Source organism: Hyperolius riggenbachi, chromosome 3 (genome assembly GCF_040937935.1).
Source record: "Hyperolius riggenbachi isolate aHypRig1 chromosome 3, aHypRig1.pri, whole genome shotgun sequence".
Lineage (NCBI taxonomy): Eukaryota > Metazoa > Chordata > Amphibia > Anura > Hyperoliidae > Hyperolius > Hyperolius riggenbachi.
The window spans coordinates 482499484-482518886 of NC_090648.1; the positions used below are offsets into that span (position 1 = coordinate 482499484).

General features: G+C 44.1%; 1 protein-coding gene across 3 annotated transcripts in view; it reads right to left on the minus strand.

Moving 5' to 3' along the window:
• Positions 1–7467: 7467 nt before the first annotated feature.
• HNRNPAB (heterogeneous nuclear ribonucleoprotein A/B) overlaps positions 7468–19403 on the minus strand; it is a 43818-nt gene continuing 31882 nt past the window's right edge. For 2 of the 3 annotated variants that reach the window (XM_068278119.1, XM_068278118.1), the window contains exons 3-8: positions 17697–17865; positions 15312–15470; positions 13537–13668; positions 11677–11791; positions 9746–9901; positions 7741–7910 (exon numbers count right to left, since the gene is read on the minus strand). In XM_068278119.1, coding sequence (XP_068134220.1) covers positions 7840–7910; positions 9746–9901; positions 11677–11791; positions 13537–13668; positions 15312–15470; positions 17697–17865 — 802 coding nt within the window. In that variant the 3' untranslated portion in view covers positions 7741–7839. Of the gene's footprint in view, positions 7647–7740; positions 7911–9745; positions 9902–11676; positions 11792–13536; positions 13669–15311; positions 15471–17696; positions 17866–19403 lie in introns of those variants that run through there. The other variant, XM_068278120.1, reaches the window with a different exon arrangement.

Here is a 19403-nt window from a genome sequence, read left to right on the forward strand (position 1 = left end):
GGGGATGCCGTGAAACGGGCCTCTAGTTTGTGTTGTCCCCCCAGGCCAAAAGGTCCCAGTCCTCCCCAGGCCTCAGTCTCTTTAAGCCAGGAGTGACCAGGATCAGGTACAAATGCTAGAGCCAATTGCTAAAGTAATGACGAAAGGGCCAAAGCGAATGACAGAAGTAATGGAGACCAGAGCTACCTTCTTTTTCGAACCAGAAGACGCTCCTGACCATAAGATGCACCTAGGTTTAGAGGACAAAAGCAAGGGAAAAAATATATATTAATACCTGGTGCATCCATGGTGCAGGTGCATCTTATAGACCTCTCCCCCCAATTACTATGTCCTCCTAGTATTTTTTGTGTCCCTGTGTCCTCCTCTGTCTTCTGCGTTCTCTGTTCCCCACCATCCTCCTATGTCCCAGTGTCCTCCTTTGTCACCCACCTCCAGCTTTGTCCCCCTCATCCTTCTTTGTCCCACTGTGTCATCATGTTGCTCTAGTTTACCCCCCCTCCCTTTTACTCATGTGGCTCAAGCTGTCTCCCGTCCTCCTTTGTTCCCTTATCCTGCTGCCCCCGCCCTACTGTCATTGTACCACATAAAACAGAACGCAGGTGTGCCCTTCCTCATGCAGGCTGAATTCAATCCGCCTGCTGCTGCGTTTAGTTCATTGGGGACAATGGACTTGGAGGGCAGGCCCACAGCTCATCATTAGGGCCAATAACAGCATGCCTTGCTACTCAGGGAGTGCTTTGATTGGCCCCAATAATGACCCATGGTCCCGCCCTCAATATTTTATTGTATTTTTTTTTTTATGCCACTCTGTTCTCCCCTTCGCAGCAGGGTTCCGGGACTCAATCCCTTCCTGCAGCATTAATGTCGAATTGTATTATTCAGACCATAGGACGCACTGACTTTTTCTCCCCACTTTTGGGAGGGGGGGGGGGGGGGAACTAAAGTGTCTTATGGTCCAAAAAATATGGTAATTACAGGAGTAAAGAGGGGAACCACACTGTAAATTTTGACTGTTAATTTGATGTATTTGACAATTAAAAAGAGCTTTGAAACATATGAACGGTTTATTTTTTATTATGCTTCTATGGTATACTGAAAAAGAATTTTGAGAGAAGGAAGAGATTTCAGTTCTAAGGTTCTTTTTACAGGTTATTAAAGAGTAACTGTCAGGCTGCAAAAGCGAATTTAAACCTCTATTCTCCTGTGTTAAACAGTTTAGAAGGAAGCCAAAAAGGCAATACTGCAGTTAAAAATCTCTCTTACTTTAGATGTTTGCTGACAGCAAGGCTCCTTATTCCCAGGCTCCTAAGGAGGACGCAAGCCGAATAACAGATACTGCAAAGCATTCTGGGGCCCTCCCCTGGCTGCTAGTGAGGCTCAAGTTTCAACAGCATGTAACAGTCTAGCTCACAGCACTAATAAATCTCGGGCAGAGTACACTGCAGGAGTCCGCTATTGTTCCTAGCCACATGCCTAATTAATATTCACTGCACAGTAGTGTTATTCATTACCAGCTACCAGCGTTTGTGAGAGTGGAATCATCAGGAAGCAGGCAGGACATGACGACACATTTGGCTTCATAGGAGACAGACAAACATGGAACCTGCCATGAGCTGTCAGGAGCATCATTCTCTGCAAATACTATATAAAAATTATGTGAAGTACAAACATGGACAGTGAAATGCATATGTAATGTAAGTACAGCCAATCTTTAGCTACTGATATATGTGTTTATTTTCTCTGAGACCTTATACCTAACAGCTCCTCTTTAAAAAAAAACCCAGTCCTTAGCACATACATTTCAAACTCCAGCACCTGGGCCAAATCTGGCCTTCAGAGGCATTAAATTTGGCCCCCAAGTGGTTCCTTCACTTTAAACCACCAGGGGAGCTATACTGGAGGTAAAGCCCAAGAACACCATGGAAGCCATATGGGTGAGGTAGGGAAAAGCATTTGACACCAGAGTACTGTATAGGGGAGGCTGGGGGACACTACACACCAGGGAACTTTATAGCGGAGGAAGGGCCACTAAACACCAGGGAACTGTATAAAAGTTGGAGGGGGAGGGCATTAGTGAACCTCCAGACTAAAAATCTACTCAGCAGCACTGAAAAGGCTTGGTGTTTCTTTAACAGTTTCAAAGCATCAGAACTGTTTTTCTTACCCAAGCCTCATTTTTAACTGCACAGAAGAAAACTGCCCCCGGCGTTTTTCCCCTGATGCTGTGCAAAGCATGATGAGATTTCTGATGATGTTGCTCTCATTCTGCTGTTTTGGTCCACATTTTATTTTTTAATTTTAAATTTGAGATTTGAATCCTAGCGCACGCAGTTGGTAGGGGTTACCAGGACACAGGACAGTTCCCTGTCAACTCCTTTCAACCAAAAAGATAGCTGCCCTCATGAAATTACAAACATGTGCCTGTTCTTTTAAAACAGGGTGGGTAAGAGGTTATATTACCCATTTTATTTAACATAACTGATGTAACTTATTGACAGTATGTTTGTTTAGGCTGAAGTTCCCCTTTAAACACCAGGGAACTTTATAAAGAAAGGAAGGCATTGAGGTTCACCCACAACTTGGTCACAAAATTTCAATATTTGAGTTTGATGCCCCTGAATCTCTAACAATCTTAAGTCAATGTTGAAGGGATACAACAGCTTACCAGTAGCTTTTTAGGAAGTGGTAGGACACCCACACAAACATGGGAAGAATATACAAACTCCATACATATAGGATCTAGTGACTAACCCTCAGCTAACACGGCAATGCAGGAATGCTGGTCATTTCACCACCATGCCAACCAGTAAATACTGCAATGCAAGGACATCTTAACTTTAGAATGGATTTTAAGTACCCCTGAACAGAGAATGGGGTGTGACTGCTGTCAGTTCCGTTGTGCAAATGAAGCTGTAACATGTCACAGCACCAACCTCAGTCTGGTGCCCCAGGGGTCCCCGTTCTAGTCAGCCAAAATTTACTGAATAGAACATCAAATATGGCCAGGGAGGAAGTGGCAGTTATCCTTTCTAGGAACACCCCAACCATGTCCCCTTGTACTGCCGAAATTAGTAACCTGTAAATAGAAAGCCGTTGTACAAGTCACCTTCTTCTGGATCATGTCAGACATTTTTGCCCAGTCAACTCTTTCATCCTGCTACATGGTCTCGTATCTGCCAGCATCTTCACCACTATGCCACGGACCCAGAAATAACTCAAAAGTACCCCGAACCAGGCGTGGGCAAGTTACGCAGTAGCTCTATTATTGTTATTATACACTGGTTACTAAAGATAGTTCAGTAATACTTAAAGAGAACCTGAACTGAAAATAAAAGTCATAATAACCATACACAGGTTATACTTACCTACCGTGTAGTCTACTCCGCGATCTTTCTCCTCGCCAGCATCCTATTTGTCTGTGATCAATGGAATTTTCCATCCTCCATTTTAAAAATGGCTATTACCCCATAACTTCCTGGTCAGCACACTGTTAAACTGTAATATCACCCACTTGAGCCATAGGGAAACATGGACATTACCTTGCACATTCAGTTGTAACTGACAGCTGCTGATATATAACTGACACTAACTGATGTATTTCAGTTCTGACAAAGTATTGTCAGAACTGGAAGGGATCACTGTAAGAAGAAAAAGGTGAGCTTCTGAGAGGAACTGACGGTGAGGTTAGTATGTAATAGCCATTTGCAGCTATGCCATGTGTTCATTTTAAATAATTTTACTAGCTTCAGGTTCTCTTAAGCTAGCCATTGAGGGTCAATGAGACGCAAAGATTTCTAAATTCATGAAGGATTATGTACATTCTTATGCAAATATATCCAGCTTGAAACTGGACCAATCAAGTCCCACCCAGGTTTAAATTGATTCGGCCATTTTCAAGCTGCATTTATTTGCATTAAAAAAAAATTAACATAATTCTACATGCATGCAAACATATTTGCAGCTTATTGATCATACCTACTGACTACACTGTAGCTGGGAATTCCGACACCATGAAAATCAAGTTTTCAGTGGCCTTTCTAAAGAAAATATGCAGTTATACTTATTCAGAAAATTGAATGGTTAGAACATCTGTTATTTAACATCGCACATCTGACAAGTTTAGTGGACCAGGAATGCAGGAGGAGTCACTTTCACAGCAAGTTTGTACAGAGTCTTGTCATATAATCTTGATAAAAATGCAGCCTTTACAGCCGATAGAAGGAGAGATTGACGATCTGAGTGTCTAGTCAGATTATAACCACTTCATGATCAGTTCTCTCCCCCCCCCCCAAGTGTGACAGGTCAGACCTAAAATAAAATTATTTGGTACTTATCCGTTAGCCAGGCACATCCGGCAGGTGGTGCCAATTACTATTCCCCCTCCAGGCCGACATGGATAGTAGGGAAAGATGTAACTCTGGTGGAGTTTTGTCGCCACCTAGAGGATGAGCCCAGCTAACGGATAAGTATCAATTATTTTTATCTGGTAAGCAAGTAATAAGGATGCCAACGTGGAATTCCAAGTTTAAAAAAAAAAAAAAAAAAAGGGCCTCTTTTCCACAAACTGTTGAACTGTTTGCTCAAGCAAGGAGGTACCAGGCAGCAGTGAGCAATTATCCAGCAGCAGCAAGCAGTTGTGAGAGTTTGAGAGGCATTTTACTGCCTATCAGCTGTCCGTGGAAAAGAGGCCTTACTTTTGATAAAAGATAATTCCCCAGTTTACCTGACTCTTATTTAGTACATTGCTGCACGAAGGAAGTTGCAGGGAATGCTGGGTTTTTGCTTCTTTACTATCCCCACAGACACATGTCTCTTTTACCCGATTTTCTTTAGTCCTCTTCAGCACTAAACTAAGCGGATTCACTGCATTCTCTTGGCAGAAAGTGATTTATAGCAAATAGCCCGTCAAAGTTCCTGGGCTTGCAGATCTTTCTTCCAATTAAAGGCAAAGCAGTAGCTCTGCCTCCTCTCCAGGCAATCTCCACCTCTCCCCTCCTTTTACGTAGAGACTTGATAGGCAGCAGAGCTACTGCGCAAAGCTCTGCCTCCCCCAGGCAGCAAAATCTGCAACCTGCAAAGTCAAGAAACTTTGCAGGTCTATTTCTTTGCTATAAATCACTCATTCTGCCACAGGAATGCATCAAATACGCTTAGAATTTAATGCTGTAGAAGACTAAAGAAAATCAGGTAAGACCACAGCCCTGTTAGATGCATGTTCTCTGCACAATGACATTCCTCGGTGTCCTATTAAGATTTAGAAAATCTGCCTAGGGTACTGTGTCCATTCCCCCCTGAAAAATACCAATAGGCTAGCAACAATCTGATTATTGCTAGCCTTCTGTTTACCTGCCAGCTTGTCAATCACTGCCTCCCCTAGCTTCCTCCAATCAGAAGCTAAGCCACAACCTGGAAGTACTTCCTGGGTCACATCTTCGCTTCCAATTGGAAGCTAGTGGAGGCGGGGAGAGGCATGTAAAGGAGGCCATGCAGAGGCACAGTGATTGACAAGCTGGCAGGTAAACAAAACCCACTCTTACCCAAGAGGGGATCCTCTAGGTTTCCCATCCTTAAGACCACCACTGCCCAGAACCCTCTATTACAGCCACAGCTTTGTAGTCACATGAAGCCACTTGTGGATGATGGGCTCCGGCTCCTGTGCAATATTGCCATGCTCAGGCATGTGTGGCCATGGATCATCCAACAAGCTTCTGGAGCATGTGGGAAGCCTCTGCAGGATCCAGGACTCCCTCTTAAAGTGAACCAGAGGTGAGACTGAAATGAAGGCCAGCATATTTCCTTTCAAAAAGGGAACCTTAACTGGAAAAAAAAAAAAAAACACAACACCCCTTTGACACCTCAGTTTATTGAAACCGACTCCCAACTCCAGGTACCCAAAATTGCTCTGACACCACAGCCCTGACAGAGATATGGATTTTTAAATACCAGTTGCATGGCAGTCCTGTTGATCTCTGTTTCAGGTGTGATTCAGCCACTACTGCAGCCAAACATGCAGCTAATCCAGTCTGACGTCAGTCAGAGCACCTGATCTGCATGCTTGTTGAGGGGCTGTGGCTGAAAGTATTAAGAGACAGGACCAGCAGGAGAGTCAGGCAACTGGTATTAAGAGGAAAAATCCATACCCTCAGTTTAGATTGATCTAGTGGATCCGAGGTGAACTTTTACTCATTGCATAATTGTGTTCCTTTCCTATTGTTTATAGGGCATTCCTCAAGCCAAATACTTTTTGTCTTAATACTCTAATTCCCTATAAACTAAATAAGCCTTGCCCACAGGTTTTCAGAGAGCCTTGGCAGTAGCAAGGGCTTATGGGAGCTCAGTCTGGGCAGCAGGAGGAGGTGTTACTAGCCATTGATTTCAGAGACAGAGGGGAGAGATTAGGTTTTTTTTTTTTCACAGGCTGAGTGCTCAAGATGCAGATAAGCTTGCCTCTGTGTAATGTTTACAAACAACATGGCTGCTGTCGTATCACAGGAAGAACTAATCATTTTTTATTAAAGCTGTTTGCAGCTAGATTTGCTGTGTAAACCAACTTTAGATTTTTCATCTCGGATCCGCTTTAAGTAATACCAGTTGCCTGGCTATGGTGCTGATCCTCTGCCTCTAATACTTTTAGCCATAGACCCTGAAGAAGCATATGCAGATCAAGTGTTTGATTTTGTCAGATCTGACAAGATTAGCTGCATGTTTCTGGTGTTATTCAGACACTTGTGCAGGCAAATAGATCAGCAGGGCTGCCAGGCAACTAATTGCTATAACCTTTGGAGCCAGAGCTGTCATGCTGCCACTATCCTTTGGAATTCCCTACCACACCCAGTAAAGACCCAGTTATTTAAAGCCAGTCATATTGTCTGGCATTTGCAGACTTCTAGAATTCTTCCTTTGTACCACAATTTACCAACCAATTACTGGCCTGTGCCATGCTTATGCACTGAGTCCTACTGGAGAAAAGCACTTCACAAGTGTTTATAGGTTGTAGTATTTAAAGAAAAAACCACTGCTGCCTCCATAGCACTTTCACCTCACTTTAATGCTGGATTAGTTTGACAGATATATGGCTTGACAGATAATTTCCAACAGGTCCTATCGATTGTGTGATTCACTTATGGGAGAAAAATCTGAAAAATGATTGGACAGTAAATCTGATGAAGAGCCGCTCCTGGTGTATTCCCAGCATTATACCACCTTGAGTGGGACCTCTGCCCAACAGATCTTCCTTTATTTAGCCAATACATTTGTTAGCATCTTTCCGACAAACTTTATTTGCTCTGCATCTGCAAAACGCAATATCCACTCAGACTGAGACAGACTACTCAAAGTTGTTTTATTTCAAAAGCTTTGATAGCTTCAAAATGTTATGGAGAATCCACACATGTAAAATACCTTACAATACATTAGAATCCAAAAGGTACCAAAAAGTACAGTAAAATTAACACTTCCAGGACTGGAAATGTATGACACAAAACAATACAAAATAAAAAAAGGTGGAAAAAAAATGACACTGGTTCCCTAGGACGAGTCGTTCTGTACAACTGGAGTAACAGAGTCCATACTTAACTCCAAGAGGCAGTCCCTAGATGCAGAGCTGCTGTTTTAAGGAGACCCCCAATCAGTTCAGTTTTTTTTACCTAGTGATAAAATCAATAATTAATCTCTTGCAGAAATGATAAAATAGTGAATATCTGAACAGAGATCCAGGAAATCACTGCATATGATAGTCTGTCAAATTTGTACTAAGTCAGATTTAATACAATATCCAGTCAGAATTCCATATTCTCTGCAACACCGACACTGCCAGGGCATACCTGAAGAAATTTAAGTTCAATATGGCTTGTAGTTATTCTGGTGACCGCCACGCCTAGGAGCTTTGCCATAGTTTGCAGTTCCCTGACCTAAAACACATAAAATATACATGGTAAGCTCTACAATAGAAAGAGGAAAAATAGTTTTAGTGTATGGACATTTTCTACATTTACACCCTTTATGCACACTAAGTTGACTGATGTGCACCTTTTTACTTCCAAAATACTGGTAACATTGGTCTATGGCAAAATGTGCTTAATCAGCACAGAGATGGATGGGTCCCTAGTAGACTGCAAGTTATCCCCTCTCCACCTCAAATTCTATTATTGTGTGGTACAGTTTTCTCCCCCAGCTGCTAGGTCACAGCACCTGGCTCACAAGGGAATCCTGTGCATTCAGATAAAGCTAAAACATTCTGCCAAATTGGCCTTTCACTATAGGATGACTGATTTGTTAACAGCAGTAATCAGAGAATTGCAGGATTGAATGAAAACAATTTAGTTATAGGTTTTCAGCCTGGCCACAAAGTTCTAGGGCAACCAATTCACTACCACACAAGTCAAGCACAACTGAAGCATAAGGTATGTGGAGGCTGCCATATTCATAATTTATGCAATACCAGTTACCTGGCTCCCCTGCCTCTAAGGGTGTTCCTACCCCAATACTTTTAGCCATAGACACTGAACAAGCATGCAGCAGATCAGGCGTTTGACAAAATTAGTTGCAGGCTTGACTGGTGTTATTCAGACACACCTGGCAGCCCTGCTGATAATTTGACTGCAGTAAACTGCCATATTTATTTCCTTTTAAACAATACCAGCCTCCATATGCCTCTTGTTACAGTTCTTTAATATGGCTGATTCCCAAAGATAACAGGGTTAATAATGTGTTATGCTGCCGCTATATAAACCCAATAAATAATCAGCATGCTCCATAGCAGTCAGTCTGCAAACTGGAACTGAACTGCTTGCCAGCAATATTCAAGTCTAGCAAGTTTAGCTACTTGTAAGAGTAGACCCTTTCCTATACCTGCCCTAAAAGTCTCTAGGTCTATTTTACACTGCATACCACAATTGCAATAGGTTTCAGCACAATTTTCTAATACAATTTCTGCCATTTTCGCTAGTTAGGAACATAAGCACACGAAAACGCAGCAGGCAGGACATCTATGGCAAGGCAAAGGTTAGATCATGCTAGTGTAAGAGTTCCTGCGATTTCTATTATTTCGCTGCATTCTGTGCCGTTTCCAAAAGTTTAATTGCAGAGTCACATGTAGTGTAAAACAGCCCCAGTTATTCACATGGACCACACAAGGCTCCCTTAGGCCCCTTACATGCAAGAGGATAAACTGCAGCTTGTTGGGCAGATCCGCCTCCTGTCTGCTATCCATCAGCTGAGCACTAAATACAGCCCCCATGTCAGCATTAATAACCACAAGTGCATCAATGTGACATGCAGCGCAGTTACTAAGCCATATAAGCAAGTCACACCCGACTCCATGCAGAGGATATGGCGCCACTTCCTGTGCCGATCGCTAGCAAGCACCTGGCTGAACATGAGAGCAGCTGGCAGGAGGCGAATTCACCACCTTCAGCCTCCCATGTTGATTGTCTGCAGTGGCTTAATTTACCAACTTACGACCAGTCACCATTTTTAAACCACAAAGCGTGATATAAATGGCTGAAGATTTGTAAAGCCAGAAATTCAACCATAAAAAACAAACTTGTCTTTAGGGCAATTATTGCTCCAAAGGAAACATTTGCCAGAACTTTCTCAGGTAATGATTAAGCTTCTAAATCTGATTAACCCCCAGATAGCTCGAATAAGCGATCAGGTGTCAATCACTGATCTTCCATAGTGCTTCTGATTAGTTTCAGTTCTGCTCACTTCACATCTCTATCAGAAAGGACTGCAGTACACTTACTATAGTCATAACCTGGGCCATATCCATAATATCCATATCCAGTATAGTCATAGCTTCCATAGCCTCCATAACCTTGCTGGCCATATCCATAGCCTTGACCCCCGTAGCCTGGATTCCAGTAGTTGTTGTAACCGGGGTTCCAATTCTGTCCTTGCCCTAGAAACAAGAGCAAAAAGTATAAAGTCAGTTGATGTACAAACACATTTCAAAGCCAAATGCCAGAAAAGTTCCTTGAGGTGTTCTAGTTGTGATGTGAATAGTATGCATCGGAGTCTTATGGGGATTCCTGCTGTCTGTTCATTGGACAGTAGTCTGCTCACTTCCTTCCTTGGTAGCTCCACAGAACATTGTGGCTTACATATGGAGTTTCCAATTGGTGCAGACACAGAAGTGGTACAGCAAAGCAATTAGATTGTAATGGTACGAGTCACACTGGCCTGTGTTTATGGTGCGATAGTTGGCTAAACGCAAGGCAGTGGCTAGATAGTGTACTGGTTAAGGGAATGCCTCTGACACAGGAGATCTTGTTTCAAATCTTGGCTCGGCCTGTTCAGTAAGCCAGCACCTATTCAGGAGGACCATGGGCAAGGCTCCCCAACACTGCTACTGCCTAGAGTGCACCCCTAATGGCTGCAGCTCTGGCACTTAGTGTCTGCCAGGAGAAATAGCACAATATAAATGCTCTGTGTACACATGCTGAAGAGTACATTTCTCACAGATTACAATGCATTATAATATAACTTCCCCCTAGGACCCCACCACTCAGAGCAAGCAGTAAAAGTGGGTTGTCCCATCTCATGTCAAAAAAAAAAAAAAAATCTGAATGGCACAACAAGAGGTAGACAAGGCAACATCCACACATCGGTCTGAGGAAGTGCTGTAAAACCGGCTGTTAAGACAATTAAAGCAACGCAAGTCTGATGTTTGGCAAACACTAAGCGTTGTGCCTCTTCTACCTATCTTGTTGCTGCATTGGACTGTTTTACAAGTGCACACCACAAGAGTTGCAAAACTTCACCCAAGTCCTACAGCACATTTAGTGTGGACCCTGTGTCTTCTGCTCCTGCACTTACTGAATGGCAATTTTTCAGCCCAACTACCAAAATACTGTGTGAACTAGTGAGAGTTTGGTCAGCATGCTTGTTCAGAACCTTATGGAGCATTTTACTGTAAATAATTCTGAATCCCATAGGAGAAAACTACTTGTTCAAAATGTCACAATTTTTACAACCTGCTATTTTGTCTAATAATTTCTCTCTAAGAGGAATGGTTTTCCAAATTGCACTACAAAACCCATTTGCAGTAGAAACATTTGTTTAGCATAGTTGGTTGTCAAATCCAAGCTGCTCACATTCTCCAAAAGCACGATTGGTGGGGGAATATCCCCTGGAACAAAAAGTGCCCATTATCTTATACGGCCATATACACCCAGTAACAAACATACTAGCACAAGACGTATCTCATGACTTTTCCATAGAGGTGGGGTGAATTAAAAAAAATAAAAAAATCCAAGAGCAAAGCTTTCCAAATGAAACCCAAGGTTACAGAACAGGGCTGTTTAGTCAGAGCAATTTTGGGTACCCAAGTTGGAGTTAGTGGTTTCATAAACGGAGGAGACGGACGATTTTTGTACAGATTCCACAGCCCTGCAGAACAAGCAGTAAGGGCCCTTTTCCACTAGAAATCGCAATCACAAACTTTGCCTTAATTCTGTTATGCGATTTTTCATTTGCATTGCATCACTCTAGAAAAATCGTTTCAGAAAGTGATTGCGATTTCCAAATCAAATCACTATAGTGGAAAATACTCACGATTTATGATAAAGTAACAACCCTAGCGATTTAAAAATCACTAGCGATTTAGCTGTGTAGTGGAAAAAAGCCCTTCGTTTGATTAGTACTCTGGTGAAGATGGTGGTCGGTGAATTTTACCTTTCATGCCTTTTCCACCTCGTGGTCCTCCTCCTCTTCCACCACCAAAGCCTCCTCTCCCACCACCGTACTGTTGCTGATAAACTTCTTTTGGTTGAGCTACCTTAATTTCACACTATGGGAAGGAAGGAAAACAAAAATCCATTCAAACAACTAGAAAACATTTTACAATACTACTCCTTGGGAATAACTTCTGAAAGCACTGCGCTCTAAAATCGGATGGACAGAAAGTAGCTGTATTAACCTCCTTGGCATCATGTTGAGATTTAGGGTTTAAAAACCGCAATTTTTTTTTCTTTTATCACAAGCTTTTAGACCCCCCCCCCCCAAAAAAAAACCCAAAACACTAATCTGCAGCAGCTCCTGCATACAACTCAGGCACGGGATTACCTCTGAGCTGCGGATTTCAGTCTGGAGCATATGGCAAGTTGTTTGGGATCATTTCCACAAGGGTATCCATGTCAAACTGGCCCAAATTTGGATCAAAAGTGGTCTGCCCACTTTGCATTAAGTTTGGCCTGCTCTAAACCACTAGGGACGCAATACAGTCTAGGGCAGTGATCTGCAAACTTGGCTCTCCAGCTGTTAAGGAACTACAAGTCCCACAATGCATTGCGGGAGTCTCACAGCCAGTCATGATTCATAAAGGCAAATGCATTGTGGGACTTGTAGTTCCTTAACAGCTGGAGAGCCAAGTTTGCAGATCACTGGTCTAGGGGGAAGGGAGTCACTAGACACCAGGAAACTATAGGAGGAAGGGGGAGAAGAAAAATAAAAAAGCCTCAAAGCCCCCACCACCGCAGGATTCCCCCCTCTTCTCCCTCCCTGCCCTGGAGATCAGCGGCTGCACAGGAAAGGATCTGTCCTGTGCAGCCTCTAACAGGCTCCTGCCTTTCATGTGATAGCGATCCCCGGCCGCTGATTGGCTGATCTAGTACAGCGCTGCTACTGTTAGCAGCATTGTAAAAAATGTAAACAAAGCGGATTTCCGCTTGTGTTTACATTTAGCCTGCGAGCCGTGATCGGCGGCCCGCAGGCTATTCTCGGAGCCCCCCGCCGTGAAATGACAGGAAGCACACAAGCATGCAGCAGATCAGATGTTTGACAGTATTATCCGATCTGACAAGATTAGCCACGTTTGTTCCTGCTACTAAGACAATACTGTAGCCAATTAGCAGAGCTGCCAGGCACCCGGTATTGTTTAAAAATAAATATGGCAGCCTCCATATCCCGCTCACTTCAGTTGTCCTTTAAAGTGAACCCAAGGTGAAAACTTAGATAAACAGTTGTATTTTTCTTCCTACTCCTAAAAATGACTTTAAATATAAAATCCTTAGATATCTATAAACATTTAGAAAGTAAATTGAAGGTTTTGTTGTATCTGTTCAGTTGGTCTATTAAGTGTCCCCAAATGAAAATACATGAAGTATTGACCCTTTTCTCTACCTCTGGTCTCAGAAATATAGAAAAATGTGTTCTGCCTGAAGAAAAAAAAATGTAAGACTATTTTGCTCATCAGTGATGTTTACTATATTCCTGACAAGGTAGAAGCTGTCATTTTTATCCTTAAAAATTACCCTTTCAGGCAGAAAACCACAAGTAAAACAGCCTGGTTATTAATAGGTTTAGTACTATACATACCCATGTTTATCTCATGTCACCTCAGGTACACTTTAAGAGTCTCTAAATTAACCACCAAGATTCACAAGGCTTCATCCCACTGGTAGTGACAGGTACTGCAGCAGCTACTAGAGGCTGAAGGAAGTATTACAGGCTAACAATTCCTCCATACGCTCAAGATGCCGAGTCCAAGGCAGGATCACATTGACTTATTTTTTTTCCGCAAGAAAATAAAGTTACCTTGCTGCCTGAAACATTATGAAACTTCTTTTCCAAGATCTTTTTTACTGGATCCTCCTCTTTAAATGTAATGAAAACAAAGCCTCTTCGTTTGTTGGATTTTGGATCCATTGGGAGCTCAATAGACTCAATCTGTAAGGCAAGAGGAATGTTGGTCACAACAGTACCCACGCAAGTAGTTGAGTGTCAAATTATTCTGGCATTTTACATCACTAGCCATCATAGGGTGCATGAGCTTTTGGTGACATTACAGGTATTGGCATTGCCAAGGGTCCCAGAGCAAGTTTTACATAAGGCCCTGTCAAAACTATTCTTAGGAGTCAAAGGTAAATTAACACAAAAATCAGATACTTCCCTAAAGAGCGGGAAGGCTCTGGGTTCTATAGAGCCTTCACGTTGTCCTCCCAGTGTCCATTAGTCTACAACCATTCGGTCAGTGACTGCCCTCTTCTGGGTTGGGCTGGCCTTGGCAGTCTTTGGAAGCACTCAAGCTTCCAAAGACTGGCCACCATACTGCGCATGTGTGAGTACCTTCGCTCGCGCACTTGAGCATGTGCAGTACAGAGCTGCCGGTTTTTGAAAGCCCAGGTGCTTCCAAAGACCGTTGAAGGCTCCCGCGTTGGGAGATTTAAACCAAGAAGCCTGCAGGGGAATGAGGAGCCCGGGAAGAGAATGTGAACTGATGGACACCCCCAGGTTTTCTTTCGCTCTCAGACCTTGCACGACATTAACCATCACGCACCTAAATCTTCTGGCACAAAGCAATTTGGAATGGCGAGACTAAAATTTTAATGTGTTGGCCACAACCATAAACAATATATTTGGAGTGGTTGGCCTATGATGTAACAAACACCATTCCTATGGGCGAATCATGGTGGGTCGCTGGTATTTTGGGGATGTGTGAGCTACAAAAAAGGTACAGGAAGTCTGGTCAGAATTGATGGCAATATGAATGCAAAGTCCAAAAATACTGGAGGAAGACTTGAATTCATCAGCCAGGAAGCTGGACATTCCAGCAGGACAATGATCCAAAACACAAGGCCAAGATGACTGGTCGGTCACTGGCTACAGCAACAAAGTAAAGGTTCAAGTGGCCATCTCAGTAGGACCTAAAATATTGAGCCACTCTGGGAAGACCTCAAAATGTGCAGTTCATGCAAGACAGCCCATGAATTTATGGAAACTGGAGGCTTTTTGCCAGGAAAAACCATGCAGCTTTACCATCTAAGATAAGCCGTTCACGTTAAAGGGGCATTGATGCAGTAATAAGTGGGGTATGTAAACTAAACCAGGGTCATTTGGGTACTTTGTTTACTGGTTATCTATCACTACAGAGTACAAATGGCTTGAGCCAACCACTAACCATGAGTGAAAGAAAATGGTGTTATTCATAGTCTATGAAAAAGGATTAAGAAACCAAATTTTGCCAGGGTATGTAAACTTATGAGCACAGCTGTACAGATTGCTGCTGACATCCAAGGCCATTAGAAAGTGCACAGACCGCACTGATAATCCCATTTAAGAGACCAAGTTATTGGCTATTTGTGAATCTATGGTAAGCCTATGCACATTAGACAGAAATGGTTAAGCAATACTGAAATAAGGGTAATTTACTAGATGTAGGAGGTATAGGCCAGTCTACAATGCTGAACTTTAGTGAGGACATAGTCAGTTTGACCTTCCCCCTTACTTGAATCTTGTATTGTTAAATAACTGGACCTGAACATGCAATATTCCATGCAAATCCAGAATTATACACTCGAGATTAGCCATACCTCTCCAAATGTTCCAAAGTATTCTCTGATCTTATCTTCACCAGCTTCTGGGTTAAGTCCTCCAACAAAGATTTTCTTGATTGGGTCCTTTTTCATGGCCATTGCCTTTTTAGGGTCGATCACTCGCCCATCCAGTCTGTGTTCTTTCTGTTCTAAAACCTGTGAGGACCAGCAGAATAAACCACTTTATAGCAATGCATTACATCAGCTCTAAGAAGCACAATGGTTTACGGAGTTTACCCTGCGACCAAGCAAGAACAGTTAATACTTCCACTTAACCCATTAGCAGCTTCAATAGTTCTCATTTGAGATAAATGCACTGCTTTTGACCTCAGTCAGCAGAACTCACACTGTAAATTCTTGAGATGCTTTGATCTCTACTATAGAAACTAAAAGCAGAAGTCGTTATTGTCTCACACTGCCCCTAGTGACAATTGGCCATAAATACATTACAGCAGTACCCATTAGAAGCAGGGAAAGGTAAAATTGGGACTGGAGCACTTGCAAAACTCAAGTGGCTGCTAAAGGGCCAATTTAGACTTTTGAAATTCCTCAGTACAGATTTCAAAGCAGATGAAATCCAAACATTCATTACAAGATGCCATTTTCACTACAGCCTGAAACTGGTGTCCATGTGGCACAGTATAAACACTAGCTGTCTTAGCCAAATTCCTACATGGAGCACATCCAAATAAAAGGGGACAAGCACCCCTCTGGCTGAGGCCTCAAGCTGCTGGGCCAAAGCAATACATGCTGAGAGCTGTAGTCCTTGGATGAGAGTACAGAAATGTACTCGCATGCACTACTTCTCCCAGCATACACTGCAGCGGGCATGAGTGCACAGCACTGCTGGGAAGCCGAAAATTCGGTACCATGCAGGCTATGGAAGAGATGGCAGATCCCAGAGGAGATCTTTCCCTGGTGCTCAGTTGCCTTTAAAGTGAACCTTAAGTGAGAAAAAAATATAAATTGAGTTTTACTCACCTGGGGCTTACCTCAGCCCCCTGCAGCTGATCGGTGCCCACGACGAGTCGCTCTGATGCTCCGGGTCCCGCTGGCGGCCACTTCCGGTTTCGCCGTCAGGACCCGTCAGGCTGGGGAACGCGGCTGATACTACACGTTCCCAGCCAAAATAGCACCCCTATGCGGCCATATGTCCGCATAGGGGACCCGGAGCATCAGAGCGACTCGTCATGGGCACCGATCAGCTGCAGCAGGCTGAGGTAAGCAAAACTCAATTTTTTTTCTCACTTAAGTGCCTCTTTAAATCTTATTCAGCCCACAATTAAAAAGGGATTTAAAATTTTAGCCCCTTTTGCAACTGAGGAGCCAACAATGCACTAAAGTATATGGATTGGATCCAGTGTTAACATACTGTGGGTTATGCATCTTTAACTGCTTAATGCACATTACAGGATTTCTTAGCGCAAACAGATTTAGAAAACCGGGAGCAGGCACATGTAGTGGGTTCTCCAACATGCCCACTGCTTCCCTGTTCTCATCCACCCCCCTCCGTTACTTTATACCAATCCCTCAAGCTCACTTCCTGGCCTGGAGGGTCGGCCTACAGGTCGAGAGCGCTCTGCACATGCACGCTACTTCACAACTATATTGTGTGCATGCCCAGAGCGCTTCCGGACGTGCATTACAGGGTCGTGCGCAGTCCACAGCAACCCTCCCAAATAGTAAGTTCTGGGGGCCAGTACACCATAACAGGAGAATGGGGGAGCGGTGGGCATAAGGAGATGCCCGCTCCCCTCCCCCTCCTTTTATAATTTAGGATTGTGCCAAGGTAGCCTTTAAAGGACTTTGAGGTCAAACCTAAAAAGTTAAATGCCTGCATCACATTTGAATGCACGGAGGACGCTGTCCGCGTCGTTTCGCCGGGTCCCCGTTGCTCAATTGCCCCCTAGCCGGCTCCTGACCGCACGGCACAGGCTCTCCTGCCTCCACTAACATGGCTGCATGAGCTGGCCTCGCAGAGCCACGAGTGTGGCTGCGCAGTCTAGTGCCTACCGGGGGGATCAACGCTACAGGAAACAGCCTGTAGCGTGGATCTGGGGTAGGCCCTAGAAGTGCGCTGCCGCACCTATGCGGACTGCGCAGCTGCGGCCATGTTAGTGGAGGCAGGAGAGCCGGATGCGGGCCGTGCGGTCGGGAGCCGGCCAGGGGGGCTATAGAGCGACGGGTACCCGGCGGAATGGCACGGACAGCATCTTCAAATGTGATGCAGGCATTTAACTTTTTTTAGATTTGGCCTTGGAAGTCCTTTAAGCAATGTGGCTAACCTGTAGCAAATCTTAAATTTGCTTAAGAAGTCTTAATACAGCTGGGATTGTGATCATTATTGCACACCTCCTAGGTCAGCCTTGGCAGAATACACACCTTGTCAACACTGGAAGCTTCTTTAAATAGAATAAATCCAAAACCCCTTGAACGACCAGTATTAGAGTCCATCTTAATTGTGCAGTCCGTCACTTCGCCAAACTTAGAAAAATAATCTTTTAGGTCTTTCTTGCTTGTATCCCAACTGAGGCCACCGACAAACATTTTCCTAGGATAGATCATCAAGTTTAGCAATAGATCATATTCAAAGATCTCGAACATGAAAACATACAACATGGGAAGACATTACATGTATTGTGCTGTTAAAGCAGACAAACAGTATTAAATGCTATACTCCGTTAAAGTGGCCATGTTCCCCCTATTAAAAATAAGCATTACAGTCTGTGCAGAAAGTAGAGTGATGAGTCAGGCATGGTCCTGCTTGGTGACATCAGAAGGCCAGGAGGCGGGGCATTGTTGAAACGAAAGCTTCACATCATGGCTAGCGTAAGAGTTGCACCAAAAAGCCAGCACTCGCCATCTCCGATCCACTCTGGTCCCTCGATTAACAGCCCAGTACACTGGCCAAGTAATGCTTCATCTTGAGTGTTCTTTCAGTTGGCTGCATGAAAGTTTTTTTTTATTAAAAAAAAAATCCTCCCGCAGCCTCCCTGGCGATCTTAATAGAACGCCAGGGAGGTTAAGCCCCCTGTATTACTTTTGGTCCCTCACGGCCATTGCAGTCCAATCCCATTCCAGCAGCTGACCACTCCAAAAGATGCATGTGTACTGGGGCTGTGCTCCTCGAATCAGGTTGCCATTGCCAGGAGCCTTCTGCTAATGCACAGTTCGTAAAAATTGCCAAATCTGAGCATTATCGAGGAGGTGTACACCCATGAACAGTAAGCTAGCAGAGCGCCAGAGCTGCTGAACAGATAGGACCAGAAGGACTATGGGGGCTGGAAGAAGCCCCAGGTAACAAACTAGACACTTAAATCCCTATGACACACTTACCTTGGGAGGGTGAAGCTTCAGGATCCTAATGAGTCTTCCCCTGTCCTCTGTAGCCTCAGATTCAGCACTGGTTACCCCGAAAAGTGCCAACAAGCACTGAGCAGGGGCAGTAATATTTACCTAGTGCAATCCAGAGCAGTAGCCGCTTTCCAATGGGCTCCAGTGGAAACAGAGCCAGATATGCTCTACTGTGCAGACACATGAGCTGCCAGTGCAGTGGAGCGGACCAGATTGGGCTCAGCTATTTCCACTGAAGCCAGAGTAGCTACTGCGCCAGACCATGGTAGGTAAATCTATACCAGTCTGATGTTAATGGGCTTCCAGCGCTGGGATGGAGGACATGGAAGCATTAGGCTCCAGAGGCTTCTCCCACTCCAGAAGTATACCGAGGGTGTTTTTTTTAGATTTCCTTTAAGGTTCCCTTACAGCTCTTAAGCTGGCCATACACTGGCCCGATTTGCCGCCGTTCAACAGCAGATTCGATCACTGGGTTTTAATCTGCTGCCAATCGTTCGTACTAAACGCACCCGCCGATCCGATTTCCTCCCGAAATCTGATCGGTCCGTCAATCGCGACATGCGGGAAATTACCGTCGATCGCCCGTGGGTAGGGAGCGCGTCGCTAGCGACGGCCGATCCGATACAGGTATACATTACCTGACGCTGGCTCCCAGGCATCTTCTCCCCCCACAACAACCCATTTAGAGCAAGGACATGCTTTGTCCACTGTGCCCATCGACAGCCCTACTGAACA